Source organism: Melanostigma gelatinosum (assembly GCF_949748355.1).
Source record: "Melanostigma gelatinosum genome assembly, chromosome: 23".
Lineage (NCBI taxonomy): Eukaryota > Metazoa > Chordata > Actinopteri > Perciformes > Zoarcidae > Melanostigma > Melanostigma gelatinosum.
The window spans coordinates 1,195,864-1,212,279 of NC_136656.1; the positions used below are offsets into that span (position 1 = coordinate 1,195,864).

General features: G+C 38.9%; 2 protein-coding genes across 2 annotated transcripts; one reads left to right on the top strand and one right to left on the bottom strand.

Moving 5' to 3' along the window:
* Nucleotides 1–2,395: 2,395 nt before the first annotated feature.
* On the bottom strand, nt 2,396–3,710 carry LOC306796745 (high affinity immunoglobulin gamma Fc receptor I-like; the record flags this gene model as incomplete). Its single annotated transcript, XM_079295816.1, has 3 exons — nt 2,396–2,652; nt 2,863–3,120; nt 3,680–3,710. 3 exons carry the CDS (start codon nt 3,708–3,710, stop codon nt 2,396–2,398), a joined length of 546 nt encoding a protein of 181 aa, XP_079151942.1.
* Nucleotides 3,711–5,470: 1,760 nt separating this feature from the next.
* Nucleotides 5,471–15,222, top strand: LOC306796746 (butyrophilin-like protein 2; the record flags this gene model as incomplete). The annotated part of the gene is made up of 4 exons (XM_079295817.1): nt 5,471–5,478; nt 5,787–5,830; nt 6,341–6,619; nt 14,921–15,222. The coding sequence occupies 4 exons, from the start codon at nt 5,471–5,473 to the stop codon at nt 15,220–15,222; spliced, it is 633 nt and encodes a 210-aa protein (XP_079151943.1).
* Nucleotides 15,223–16,416: the final 1,194 nt, after the last annotated feature.

Here is a 16,416-nt window from a genome sequence, read left to right on the forward strand (position 1 = left end):
CTAAAAACACATATTTTCCTGAAATGCACCATCCACAACTTTGATTGTGTTTTGAAATCATTATCATGCAGATGATACCCAACTTAATATGTGTGTTAGATCCTTCATTAGACTTTAATTAGAGTCCAATTTGATTACTTTTTCGATTCTAAACTAATATTTTACAAATTGTTGCCCTGTTTCATCCGATCAGTTTGGACTTAGTGTCCTTCTGTGTTATTGACTGTTATACAGATAAAATATGAATCTGTAAGAAAATAAGGGTCCAGATTTACTGTGACGTATGAGTGTTACTGACCACCCATTCACGTACCCACACAACACATGAGGCTGCCGGGTGCCTTAAAGCACTTGTTGTCCTGATAAAAATAAATGTAACACGTGCATTGTGGTGTACTATTTTCATGGTGGCTTCTTGACTGAAACAGCCTCACTTATAACCGTAAGATCAGCCGACATGAGAGCGGCTATGAGCCGAGGGGCCCGGCCACCTTCTTTTGTCAGTGGGTTTCTCGTGTGGTTTATGTCTGGGTAGCTAAAAAAGAAGCTTTAACTGTCACTCAGGCCTGAGTGATAACTTCCTGTAGCAGACACAGTTTAACTTTAAAGAACAAACCCTCAAAATAGCCGATAAATGATGAGTAATTCAGTGGCTCTCACCATTTTCTTGATGTGACACCATAGTAATGTCACTGATGCAAACTTAAGTCTAAATGAGGGTCAACTTGAATACTAATATATTACATTTTTAGATGGTAAAGTCTTTGTTTCTCAAGTTAATTACCTCCCTCCATCCTGGCTTTTGTGACGACAGCATATAGTCCCTGGACCGGAACAGCTACACTGACCTGTTCATACACTGAAACATAATAAAAATACAACACCTTATAAATAACAGGCAGTTACGCCAAAGCAAATAAGCTTATTTACATACATTCTGTAAATCTATTCCTATGTTAAAATATCAGCAGGCGGATTGATATTATTCTAGTATACCAACACTTGTTTTAACTCCCATGTTTCGTTTGTGGATCTCCAATCCTTGGACTCTTCGTCATACCTGACATAGTTTGACGTCGACGTCATGGCAGAAACATGGTTTTGAATCTGTGATTGCTTTTGACATACTTTTAACTCAGTGCTACCCTTCCTGGAAGTGTGGCACACATACACACGTGTAATGTGTAATGTGCATGCATGAAACACAAACATGACATTTTGTCATTTTTTACGAAAACTTGTTTCCCTCTGTTTACATCACCGGGCTACGACACCATTCTTCACACCATCCGAAATGCCCCAGAATAATATATGTAAAGGTCGACAGACGACAATGTCAGAATGACAATGGGGTCTAAAATTACAAAGAACTCAGAATAATGTGGTTCCTGGTTATTGAGGGCTTCATGTATAAGTGGAATTATGAAATTAATTCTGGCTGGCTGGAGCTGGCCTTGTACCTCAACCTTTTTTGTCTTGGTTAGTCTGTCAATGGAGTGTTTTGGAAGGCCTGTGGATAATGCATTACAGAGGTATAATCTGCTGAAAACAAGGCATGAATTCATTTTTTGGCGATGTTTCTATAGGGCCTTACTTTACATGTCCCGCTTACTGGGTGTGGATGGGTGGAAGTCCTCTTAGGCGTAAGACGTTGATCCGACCGATTTCTTTATCGATTAAAGATGTTAGGACTGAGTAGATTGTAAGATAGATAGAAAGCTGGGGTAATTAGCCCCGCCCACCTTCCTACACGAAGTAATTTGCATGGTGACAAGATACACACACAGTATACCATTGTGTTGAAATAAATGGAGGTTGGTGTTCCTCACCTGTTTGAGACTGGAACGAGGAAGGACGGGTTGGGGAATCTGTTTGAATGAAATAAAATGAGTGAGAACAGCGTAATTGGCCATCAGGATCCATAAGAAATGTTAAGCATGCATTAGCATCCATGCTACATTTCTAACACACGCAGAACTACATTGTTTTATCACAATTGTCAGTGAAGATCCGACTTTTAGCAAACTTTGCATCAGTAATTGAAGTGGTGTCCATTTTGTCTGTACCTGTGGTGATTGTTGGTCTTTTTCTACATTGCAGTAATCCCACCAACAGCAGCAAAGCCACGAAGAAAACACCTACACCAATGCAGAGCAGCAGAAGGAGATCAGGGCCGTGATGAGGCTCTTCAGCGGCTGTTGGAGAGATAATGGGATGTGCAGCAGATGAGACATAATGCTTTTTGATATCAATACAATACTTTTTACTGACTGCACTCAAATTATAAGACATCCTGAGACCTACAAGTTGTTTGTAATACTTCTATCAAGCTTTAAAACATAAAACTTGAAATAGGTATGGTACGAAGCATCAATCGATTTCTTTTTAAACACTGCTACGTCTCACCTCTGACAGTCAGCCAGCTCCCTGGTGATTCTCCAGCTCCAGGGATTCTGCACTTGTAGAGTCCTTCGTTAGACTTGGAAACACTGAGGATGTTCACATTTTCTGTAGAGCTTCTCTCCATCAAGCGGCCATCTTTAAAGAATTCAGCTGTGAGGTTGGGGGACGCCTGCTTAACTCTGCAGCTCAGAGCCGTAGCATCTCCCTCCGTCACAGGATGGACTGGACTCTCCAGGATCACTGGACCATCTGAACAACACGTACATAATAAATATGTTAATTACACAATTTAAAATGTCATTGAATAAAGCTGGCCCATGTGGCAGATGATTCCTGGTTTTAATAGTTTACCAGGGAAGACAGGTAACACAGTAATGCATCAACACTTAACAAATAATTCAATGAATCAGACTAAACATGTGATGGCCTTGTGTTGTTCGTGTTTTAGTGTTTGCATACCAGTGACAGTGATGTTGACAGTGTTACTGGTGTTTCGTCCCATTACACACCAGTATTCTCCACTGTCAAGTGCTGGATAGGCATCTTTTATTTCACAGGGTCCTGTGGATTTGGACCAGTCGGTAGCACATGTTTCAACTACTCCTTTGATCCTCTGCATCACTCTCCATCCAGTCAGCCCCTCCAGTCCCTCACAGCTGACCACAAGGGACTCATATTGAAAGTGCTGCTGTCGGTTTGGAACAACCTGAGGAAAAGCTGCATCCAATACAGAGACACAAAGAATGACATGTCTGCAATTCCAACAACTTTATTTGAAATTCACATAAATTACATTAAAAAAAATAATTTTCTAGTTTTTCTAACAGAGTTGAATTAGGGCAAGCATAGTTTGAATGTTTCTGAAGTCATCCTGAATGCTAATTTTGGCTTTTCCCTTTGCTTTATTAGCGGTATGCTATTTTGTTACATACTAGTATTTAGGTATTATCACTTGGATGCAGAATATGACAAGACATTGTTTCTAAAAAATGAAACCAAATACACATAAAATTGTAAAGTTAGTTACCTGCTTTTTGAGAATAACTGAAGTGAACTTGTGCGACCAGCAGCAACATCACAGGCCTCACTGGAGAAACAAGAGAACTGTTACTGTATCACATGTTACATGACATAACTGACATGTAAATGTCTGTAATATTTTCTCCATCAGTGAGATTTCAAATCTCTATAATACCGGTGTTATTCAGTTCCCTGTGCTATTTATTTCACAACATTTGTATCAATAGATTTCTGTGAACATCAGACATTTACTCACTCAGTGTGATGCAGAGAGCTGTCACCTCCATGATGTCTCGCTGAAGATCAGACAGTCAGCTTTTAAACGTAAGTCAGAACCTCCTCCTCTTCCTGTTTCTCTGCTGCTGAGGAAACAGCAAGTTTCTGATGGACAGAGCTGCTGTGGGTTTAACACAAGAACAAAAGAAAGTAAAAGCTCAACAGGTGGCGCCAGAGGACTTGCTATTTACAGCACATAACTCTGGTGAACAGAAAACTAACAAACACATCAAATTCTACTCTATGTTTATTGGACACTGGTTTATTTAGGCCTGAAGTGAAAAAAAGTCATAAAAATCATAAATAACAATAAGTCATTGTAGTTTGGTGGTTCAGTCTATCCAGGCAGATTCATGTTTTGTAGGAAAACAGAACAAACATTCAGATGTCTACTGACACAGGTTCCTTGGTTAGTGTTGTATACAACTATTCAGCAGGTAGCAGGTCCAGAGTTCAGTTTGAACATTTACAACAGCTCATAAATAAACGGACGGAGAGAAAACGAAAGTGCAAAGAAATGGAAATCGTTATGGATTGTATTTTCCCGGCTACGTATATTTTTTTTACCCTACAATGGCCCCGGTATTCTGTATCAATACAAAACTCTGCACAATCATCAACACAGGTTTAGGCAGATGTAGAACATTGTGCACAGTCTTAAACTCTAAAAGCCACCAACACAAAGGAGTAATAAAGTCACAACACACGTTATCTATTTACAGAGGGGGTGGAGTGAAAGTACACCTGGTTTTATATCAGGCTGTTTCATTCTGGACTATGACCATCCAGTTTCCTTTTGATTAGGTGAGGCGACGCTTTAGCACACAAGCAGCAGGTAAGTAAGGTTTTTCTTATGCTTCAATGCATTATTCTCGTGACATTTTTCACCATGCCATTGTTGTAGTTATTTACAGCCTGTTTCTAGAACAAACACCGAATCGCTTCTCCTGCAATCTTTTTAAATTCATTTCTGTGAGTTTTGAAGCCCAAACGAGTTGCTTATAACATGAAATGAGGTTGACGTCTCTTGTTGTAAATATCATAAAACTGCATATTGAAAAGCAAAATGTATTTACAAAAAAACAAATGAATGACTTTACAATAAAGACAATGCATGGCTAAATACACTGAGCTATAGTGTACATGAGAATAAAGGGAAATATATATACATACATATAAAAAACTAAAATGGACCTTAAATGTAAAATCAGTTTTTAAGTGAGCGGTTGGGGTATTCTGGGACCAAACCGTGTTTCCACTAGTTTAACCTCTAGAAAGTCCATTTGGTCCTAGCTTTCCTCTTATTCGTGTCATGGTCAACCACCTGTAATATTTGACTGACAAAGAAAATATGAATTAAATTTATTTACAACTGTTTATCACGGATAGCGTATTGTAGTCCTGTGACATCCACAAATATTGATTTTATATATATATATATATATATATATATATATATATATATATATTTTTTTTTTTTTTGTCAGAGCATTCCATTCATTGATATCTGTAAAGATGTGATGACAACTTCAACATATATAACTGCAATGATTTTGAAGAAGACTTTAGAATGGCTTGGTCTCACATGTTTTACAGTTGAACTATTTTCATTTTCAGAACTTCAGGATGATTCACATGAAGGAACCTCAGCTCAGTGACTTCAGTGCACTGGTCTTGCATCACATTGTTGTACTCCTTCTAACACACTCTTGTGGAGGTAAATGACAACTGAGCATTTACATATATCATTTGCAAAAATCACATTGTAACAATGGTCATGTGAGGCCAGAGAACTACAAACATACTCTATACAAGATTTGTTACACAACAAAAGAACACACTTTACTCAGTTCAATACACTTAGTGGTTTCACTTGGTCTGGTATGACCAGTAGCTGTCTACAGGAGATGGCCACATGCTTGTACTCTAAAGTAGAGTAGAAAACTAGTAGAAGAATGGAATTGTGGGATATAACTGTTCGTCAAACGTCAGTTACATACTTGAAGTCTAACTTTAACATAGGTGTGTTAAAGCAGAACATATGCTATGGTTCTATTGATAACATATCAATGTGGTTTTCCCCTTAGGTCAGCTTCAGATGAGTGGTACATCCCAGCCAATAGTGGCAATGGTTGGTGATGACATCATTTTGCCATGTCACCTGGAAACTGCTGTGGATGCCACTGACCTGACCGTGGAGTGGACGAGACCTGACCTGGAACCGAGCATTGTCCTTTTGAGAAGAGACAGTGTGCAGCATGAGTATAATCCACTGTACGTGGGGAGAACATCACTGTCCACCAACAAACTGAAGCGTGGAGACATTTCAATGACACTCTCGAAAGTAAAACTCTCTGATGCGGGAACTTACAAATGCCTTGTTCCTAAATCTGGTCCAGAATCTGTGGTCGAGCTCACTGTAGGTACGTTGGTGTGACTCCATTGAGCACTTAAAAAACTATTCAACCAGGAAATGTATAAATGCATTATGTTGTCAGAAGTGGCAGTTATGACAGTCAGGGAATATACTTTACTCGTGCAATGTGTAACTCTTAACCACAGTGCCTATGGTTAAGTGCTGTACTTCCATTCTTGTGGTAACTTTGACTTCAAACTGTTTTTGACATTTCTACTCTGTTAGGTTCTGTCTCCTCACCTGACATAGATATTTACAAGGTCAGCAATGGAGTGCTGTTAGACTGTGCGTCTAGAGGCTGGTATCCAGAGCCTGAGGTGTTGTGGCTGGACGGTGAGGGAAACCTCCTCTCTGCTGGACCTACAGAGACAGTGAGAGGTCCTGATCACCTCTATACTGTCAGCAGCAGAGTGACTGTGGAGAAGAGACACAGCAACAGCTTCACCTGTAGAGTCCAACAGAGGACCACCAACCAGACCAGAGAGACTCACATCCATCTTTCAGGTAGAAAAATGATTTTTGAGTGATGGATGTTATCACTTTCTTTTGTTACAGACTGTTGTAGTCTGTAACTAACAGCCAGTCTAATGTTTTCTTGACACTGTTAACAATCTGTTGTGTTTTCCATTTTCAGCTGATCTCTTTACGGTCCAGTCTAGCTCTGCTGTTCGCATTTCCATCTGCTTGGCTGTGTGCATTGTGTCTGTTGGTGCAGTTGTGCTTGTTGTGTGGAAATGGGGACGAAACAAAACCAGTAAGTGGGAACTCCATTGTACTTCTTTTGAAACCCTATATTAATTTTACATATCTTTCGTGGTTATTGTTTACATTTATTCTGTTTAGAGTGTAGGGCTGAGAAGTCCCCTTCCTCGTCTTCAAATTACAAGTATCAGTCCCCATTACTTAAAAAATCTTTAGTTGATTTGGAGGTTACCTAACCTTTTAAAATCTTTTTTCATTGTTGCTGTTGGTGATTACATATATAACTCTAGCACCAAGCTAGAAGAAAGTAGTTACTTTTCATTAATGATAAGTATAGGGATTTCTATTTCAAATAGGAGTAACACAGATACAAATATATATATGTTGTCAGTTGACTGGATTTATTCTCCCCCAAACAGTATATGGCTTCATAATTCTGCAATAACACACATCTCTTGTATTTACATAGAAACCACAAACAGCAGCACAGAACTTCACCTTCTGATGGAGGGAGGAGACAGAGAGAAGCCCATGACCAAAAGTGAGAAAATGACGTATTTAGACAAGACAAAGGAAGAACTTGATGAGGACTTACAGAACAATGAGGGAGAACTGCAACATGTAGAACAGGTGATAACGACACTGATGAACCAGAAGAAAGATCTGAAGAACCAGAGCCAGAAACTCACCTCACAACAGCAGGAGAACAAGATACAGATAGAAGAGTGCAAGAACAAGACACACCCAAAAATGTACAAAGAAAAGAAAATGAAGCATCAAGAAAAACTACAGAAACTGGACAAGAGGGCGAAAGAACATGAGGAAATGTTAGATAACACAGACAAACTCCTGGAGTCAACAGAGGAGATGATTAATAAAATGACAGAAAGGAAAGGCAAACTAAAGAGAGATAAGGAGAAGATAAATAAACTCCTGAAAGAGACTGAAAGACAAAGAGAAGAGATTCAGAGTAAACTTCAGTCAGAGAGAGAAGAGGAAGTAAATCATCGAATCACAACGGCTTAAACATTTATCACATTTGATGCATTCATTTTAGATCTCCAATGTCATCGATCTTTGTCAGTTTATTTTGCCAATACATTCAACAATGCTCCAGTTACCCAGTGCTTGAATGTGTTGTATGTGAAAACATTGTGCTAAAATATTATTTTGTTGTGTGATGAAATAATCCATAAGAATTCATTGAAGCGATAGCTCCCACACAGGCCGTGGTATGTTGGGCTTAACAACACCTCTTAGTTGTGATATAATCACAACACATCAAGGCCTGATGTGAGCTTATGATTTCATAAAACGGTCATCAAGTATGAAATTATGAAAGGAATAGACACATTACTGTTTAAATATTTTTTGATTTAAAGAAACCGCAGCATAATAAGTTGGTCCAACATATCGATGCTTGGTCAGACCCTGGGGTGTCACTTTACAAAACGAATACGCTCTAAGCGTGAAGAATCACCCAGTATATTAAATTCAGCATCATCTCCGTAAAGGTTCTCTTTTGTCCAGGTCAATGGATTTCTTGTTGTCCTAAAATATGTCACACATTCAAGACGCTTCATCAATTTGAATATGATCGATGAAAAACAGACATTTGCTTTACATTAAGGACTCCACTTGTGTCATGTAAAACTTCAAGAGTCTTTGCTTTAAGGCAGAAGAGTAATTATAACATTATGCGCAGAATTTATTACATTCAAATATTTTGCTTAGTTTATTATGTAATCATTTTCTAATTATGTAATAACTTATGTCGTGTTATTACCTTACGCACTCATGGTTTTCTCACTTGCTGTACCTTACAATATGAGCTTTTATTACATTTAAATCATTTATTTATGTGCATTTATTACATTATGAGCAGTTATACATACATCAAAGGTCAATGAAAAATCAAATCATAACCGAAGTGCATATACAACTTTTTTACAGTCGCAGTTGCTTACGTTTTGTAGTTGAAAAATGCAAACTTTTTTGTGTCTTTTGTAAGGAAACAACTGTTTGTAAGGAATTAAATGAGTATACTTTTATGATTATAAAACAAATAACTCTACAAATGTCTTTTTTGACTTCTGAATCTTTATTTCTTTAAACAATAGAAAATACAGTAAAGAACAGTAAATTGTGGAGCTTTCGAAAAGGTCAAGACAATAGAGCTCTCCAGCAGAGTGTTGATCTAACGTCTCCATTAATACAACAAACTGTGACGGGGGTAAGGGACACCCCAGCTAATGCTTGTGGAATGAGTCATCTTGTTAAACCATAACTGATGTCCATTTTTCTTGTTTACGCTAATAATGACTCTTCAAAAACAGGTTGAGGTTCTATATCAACAGCAAGTTTTTTTTTGTTTTGTGTGGTTTGCGTGTAAGATGCTTAAATTATCACCAGTATCTGCAGTCTCTAAAAAAAACATAGAAAATATACAGCACGCTTTTTAAAAATAGGTCAAGCGACTTCCGGTCTAACAGCAGCAAGCCAGTTAGCCGTAAATGCTATTCAGAGCTATGAGCAGAGAAGATAAGCTTTTTCTCAAGTCTGCCAGTGGATCCTAACAGCTCGGAACAGTGTGACAGAACCTTCACCAACGGGTTCTGAAAGGCTGGGATACTATGAGATTAAGGGGACAGCGTAATGAGGAGGACAACACAAGCTCAAGGGCGGATTTACCCCGGTTCATGATGTGGTGTGTTCAAGGACCCAAATGCAGACTCGTTTTTTACAGTTTTTTTTTTACAGTTCTACAAAACTTGTTCTACAAAACTTGTTCTTAACTCCCATGTTTCGTTTGTGGATCTCCAATCCTTGGACTCTTCGTCATACCTGACATAGTTTGACGTCGACGTCATGGCAGAAACATGGTTTTGAATCTGTGATTGCTTTTGACATACTTTTAACTCAGTGCTACCCTTCCTGGAAGTGTGGCACACATACACACGTGTAATGTGTAATGTGCATGCATGAAACACAAACATGACATTTTGTCATTTTTTACGAAAACTTGTTTCCCTCTGTTTACATCACCGGGCTACGACACCATTCTTCACACCATCCGAAATGCCCCAGAATAATATATGTAAAGGTCGACAGACGACAATGTCAGAATGACAATGGGGTCTAAAATTACAAAGAACTCAGAATAATGTGGTTCCTGGTTATTGAGGGCTTCATGTATAAGTGGAATTATGAAATTAATTCTGGCTGGCTGGAGCTGGCCTTGTACCTCAACCTTTTTTGTCTTGGTTAGTCTGTCAATGGAGTGTTTTGGAAGGCCTGTGGATAATGCATTACAGAGGTATAATCTGCTGAAAACAAGGCATGAATTCATTTTTTGGCGATGTTTCTATAGGGCCTTACTTTACATGTCCCGCTTACTGGGTGTGGATGGGTGGAAGTCCTCTTAGGCGTAATACGTTGATCCGACCGATTTCTTTATCGATTAAAGATGTTAGGACTGAGTAGATTGTAAGATAGATAGAAAGCTGGGGTAATTAGCCCCGCCCACCTTCCTACACGAAGTAATTTGCATGGTGACAAGATACACACACAGTATAACACACACAGTATACCATTGTGTTGAAATAAATGGAGGTTGGTGTTCCTCACCTGTTTGAGACTGGAACGAGGAAGGACGGGTTGGGGAATCTGTTTGAATGAAATAAAACGAGTGAGAACAGCGTAATTGGCCATCAGGATCCATGAGAAATGTTAAGCATGCATTAGCATCCACGCTACATTTCTAACACACGCAGAACTACATTGTTTTATCACAATTGTCAGTGAAGATCCGACTTTTAGCAAACTTTGCATCAGTAATTGAAGTGGTGTCCATTTTGTCTGTACCTGTGGTGATTGTTGGTCTTTTTCTACATTGCAGTAATCCCACCAACAGCAGCAAAGCCACGAAGAAAACACCTACACCAATGCAGAGCAGCAGAAGGAGATCAGGGCCGTGATGAGGCTCTTCAGCGGCTGTTGGAGAGATAATGGGATGTGCAGCAGATGAGACATAATGCTTTTTGATATCAATACAATACTTTTTACTGACTGCACTCAAATTATAAGACATCCTGAGACCTACAAGTTGTTTGTAATACTTCTATCAAGCTTTAAAACATAAAACTTGAAATAGGTATGGTACGAAGCATCAATCGATTTCTTTTTAAACACTGCTACGTCTCACCTCTGACAGTCAGCCAGCTCCCTGGTGATTCTCCAGCTCCACGGATTCTGCACTTGTAGAGTCCTTCGTTAGACTTGGAAACACTGAGGATGTTCACATTTTCTGTAGAGCTTCTCTCCATCAAGCGGCCATCTTTAAAGAATTCAGCTGTGAGGTTGGGGGACGCCTGCTTAACTCTGCAGCTCAGAGCCGTAGCATCTCCCTCCGTCACAGGATGGACTGGACTCTCCAGGATCACTGGACCATCTGAACAACACGTACATAATAAATATGTTAATTACACAATTTAAAATGTCATTGAATAAAGCTGGCCCATGTGGCAGATGATTCCTGGTTTTAATAGTTTACCAGGGAAGACAGGTAACACAGTAATGCATCAACACTTAACAAATAATTCAATGAATCAGACTAAACATGTGATGGCCTTGTGTTGTTCGTGTTTTAGTGTTTGCATACCAGTGACAGTGATGTTGACAGTGTTACTGGTGTTTCGTCCCATTACACACCAGTATTCTCCACTGTCAAGTGCTGGATAGGCATCTTTTATTTCACAGGGTCCTGTGGATTTGGACCAGTCGGTAGCACATGTTTCAACTACTCCTTTGATCCTCCGCATCACTCTCCATCCAGTCAGCCCCTCCAGTCCCTCACAGCTGACCACAAGGGACTCATATTGAAAGTGCTGCTGTCGGTTTGGAACAACCTGAGGAAAAGCTGCATCCAATACAGAGACACAAAGAATGACATGTCTGCAATTCCAACAACTTTATTTGAAATTCACATAAATTACATTAAAAAAAATAATTTTCTAGTTTTTCTAACAGAGTTGAATTAGGGCAAGCATAGTTTGAATGTTTCTGAAGTCATCCTGAATGCTAATTTTGGCTTTTCCCTTTGCTTTATTAGCGGTATGCTATTTTGTTACATACTAGTATTTAGGTATTATCACTTGGATGCAGAATATGACAAGACATTGTTTCTAAAAAATGAAACCAAATACACATAAAATTGTAAAGTTAGTTACCTGCTTTTTGAGAATAACTGAAGTGAACTTGTGCGACCAGCAGCAACATCACAGGCCTCACTGGAGAAACAAGAGAACTGTTACTGTATCACATGTTACATGACATAACTGACATGTAAATGTCTGTAATATTTTCTCCATCAGTGAGATTTCAAATCTCTATAATACCGGTGTTATTCAGTTCCCTGTGTTATTTATTTCACAACATTTGTATCAATAGATTTCTGTGAACATCAGACATTTACTCACTCAGTGTGATGCAGAGAGCTGTCACCTCCATGATGTCTCGCTGAAGATCAGACAGTCAGCTTTTAAACGTAAGTCAGAACCTCCTCCTCTTCCTGTTTCTCTGCTGCTGAGGAAACAGCAAGTTTCTGACGGACAGAGCTGCTGTGGGTTTAACACAAGAACAAAAGAAAGTAAAAGCTCAACAGGTGGCGCCAGAGGACTTGCTATTTACAGCACATAACTCTGGTGAACAGAAAACTAACAAACACATCAAATTCTACTCTATGTTTATTGGACACTGGTTTATTTAGGCCTGAAGTGAAAAAAAGTCATAAAAATCATAAATAACAATAAGTCATTGTAGTTTGGTGGTTCAGTCTATCCAGGCAGATTCATGTTTTGTAGGAAAACAGAACAAACATTCAGATGTCTACTGACACAGGTTCCTTGGTTAGTGTTGTATACAACTATTCAGCAGGTAGCAGGTCCAGAGTTCAGTTTGAACATTTACAACAGCTCATAAATAAACGGACGGAGAGAAAACGAAAGTGCAAAGAAATGGAAATCGTTATGGATTGTATTTTCCCGGCTACGTATATTTTTTTTACCCTACAATGGCCCCGGTATTCTGTATCAATACAAAAACTCTGCACAATCATCAACACAGTTTTAGGCAGATGTAGAACATTGTGCACAGTCTTAAACTCTAAAAGCCACCAACACAAAGGAGTAATAAAGTCACAACACACATTATCTATTTACAGAGGGGGTGGAGTGAAAGTACACCTGGTTTTATATCAGGCTGTTTCATTCTGGACTATGACCATCCAGTTTCCTTTTGATTAGGTGAGGCGACGCTTTAGCACACAAGCAGCAGGTAAGTAAGGTTTTTCTTATGCTTCAATGCATTATTCTCGTGACATTTTTCACCATGCCATTGTTGTAGTTATTTACAGCCTGTTTCTAGAACAAACACCGAATCGCTTCTCCTGCAATCTTTTTAAATTCATTTCTGTGAGTTTTGAAGCCCAAACGAGTTGCTTATAACATGAAATGAGGTCTCTTGTTGTAAATATCATAAAACTGCATATTGAAAAGCAAAATGTATTTACAAAAAAAAAAAAGAATGACTTTACAATAAAGACAATGCATGGCTAAATACACTGAGCTACAGTGTACATGAGAATAAAGGGAAATATATATACATACATATAAAAAACTGAAATGGACCTTAAATGTAAAATCAGTTTTTAAGTGAGCAGTTGGGGTATTCTGGGACCAAACCGTGTTTCCACTAGTTTAACCTCTAGAAAGTCCATTTGGTCCTAGCTTTCCTCTTATTCGTGTCATGGTCAACCACCTGTAATATTTGACTGACAAAGAAAATATGAATTAAATTTATTTACAACTGTTTATCACGGATAGCGTATTGTAGTCCTGTGACATCCACAAATATTGATTTTTTATATATATATATTTTGTTTTTGTCAGAGCATTCCATTCATTGATATCTGTAAAGATGTGATGACAACTTCAACATATATAACTGCAATGTTTTTGAAGAAGACTTTAGAATGGCTTGGTCTCACATGTTTTACAGTTGAACTATTTTCATTTTCAGAACTTCAGGATGATTCACATGAAGGAACCTCAGCTCAGTGGCTTCAGTGCACTGGTCTTGCATCACATTGTTGTACTCCTTCTAACACACTCTTGTGGAGGTAAATGACAACTGAGCATTTACATATATCATTTGCAAAAATCACATTGTAACATAATGGTCATGTGAGGCCAGAGAACTACAAACATACTCTATACAAGATTTGTTACACAACAAAAGAACACACTTTACTCAGTTCAATACACTTAGTGGTTTCACTTGGTCTGGTATGACCAGTAGCTGTCTACAGGAGATGGCCACATGCTTGTACTCTAAAGTAGAGTAGAAAACTAGTAGAAGAATGGAATTGTGGGATATAACTGTTCGTCAAACGTCAGTTACATACTTGAAGTCTAACTTTAACATAGTTGTGTTAAAGCAGAACATATGCTATGGTTCTATTGATAACATATCAATGTGGTTTTCCCCTTAGGTCAGCTTCAGATGAGTGGTACATCTCAGCCAATAGTGGCAATGGTTGGTGATGACATCATTTTGCCATGTCACCTGGAAACTGCTGTGGATGCCACTGACCTGACCGTGGAGTGGACGAGACCTGACCTGGAACCGAGCATTGTCCTTTTGAGAAGAGACAGTGTGCAGCATGAGTATAATCCACTGTACGTGGGGAGAACATCACTGTCCACCAACAAACTGAAGCGTGGAGACATTTCAATGACACTCTCGAAAGTAAAACTCTCTGATGCGGGAACTTACAAATGCCTTGTTCCTAAATCTGGTCCAGAATCTGTGGTCGAGCTCACTGTAGGTACGTTGGTGTGACTCCATTGAGCACTTAAAAAACTATTCAACCAGGAAATGTATAAATGCATTATGTCGTCAGAAGTGGCAGTTATGACAGTCAGGGAATATACTTTACTCGTGCAATGTGTAACTCTTAACCACAGTGCCTATGGTTAAGTGCTGTACTTCCATTCTTGTGGTAACTTTGACTTCAAACTGTTTTTGACATTTCTACTCTGTTAGGTTCTGTCTCCTCACCTGACATAGATATTTACAAGGTCAGCAATGGAGTGCTGTTAGACTGTGCGTCTAGAGGCTGGTATCCAGAGCCTGAGGTGTTGTGGCTGGACGGTGAGGGAAACCTCCTCTCTGCTGGACCTACAGAGACAGTGAGAGGTCCTGATCACCTCTATACTGTCAGCAGCAGAGTGACTGTGGAGAAGAGACACAGCAACAGCTTCACCTGTAGAGTCCAACAGAGGACCACCAACCAGACCAGAGAGACTCACATCCATCTTTCAGGTAGAAAAATGATTTTTGAGTGATGGATGTTATCACTTTCTTTTGTTACAGACTGTTGTAGTCTGTAACTAACAGCCAGTCTAGTGTTTTCTTGACACTGTTAACAATCTGTTGTGTTTTCCATTTTCAGCTGATCTCTTTACGGTCCAGTCTAGCTCTGCTGTTCGCATTTCCATCTGCTTGGCTGTGTGCATTGTGTCTGTTGGTGCAGTTGTGCTTGTTGTGTGGAAATGGGGACGAAACAAAACCAGTAAGTGGGAACTCCATTGTACTTCTTTTGAAACCCTATATTAATTTTACATCTCTTTCGTGGTTATTGTTTACATTTATTCTGTTTAGAGTGTAGGGCTGAGAAGTCCCCTTCCTCGTCTTCAAATTACAAGTATCAGTCCCCATTACTTAAAAAATCTTTAGTTGATTTGGAGGTTACCTAACCTTTTAAAATCTTTTTTCATTGTTGTTGTTGGTGATTACATATATAACTCTAGCACCAAGCTAGAAGAAAGTAGTTACTTTTCATTAATGATAAGTATAGGGATTTCTATTTCAAATAGGAGTAACACAGATACAAATATATATATGTTGTCAGTTGACTGGATTTATTCCCCCCCAAACAGTATATGGCTTCATAATTCTGCAATAACACACATCTCTTGTATTTACATAGAAACCACAAACAGCAGCACAGAACTTCACCTTCTGATGGAGGGAGGAGACAGAGAGAAGCCCATGACCAAAAGTGAGAAAATGACGTATTTAGACAAGACAAAGGAAGAACTTGATGAGGACTTACAGAACAATGAGGGAGAACTGCAACATGTAGAACAGGTGATAACGACACTGATGAACCAGAAGAAAGATCTGAAGAACCAGAGCCAGAAACTCACCTCACAACAGCAGGAGAACAAGATACAGATAGAAGAGTGCAAGAACAAGACACACCCAAAAATATACAAAGAAAAGAAAATGAAGCATCAAGAAAAACTACAGAAACTGGACAAGAGGGCGAAAGAACATGAGGAAATGATAGATAACACAGACAAACTCCTGGAGTCAACAGAGGAGATGATTAATAAAATGACAGAAAGGAAAGGCAAACTAAAGAGAGATAAGGAGAAGATAAATAAACTCCTGAAAGAGACTGAAAGACAAAGAGAAGAGATTCAGAGTAAACTTCAGTCAGAGAGAGAAGAGGAAGTAAATCATCGAATCACAAC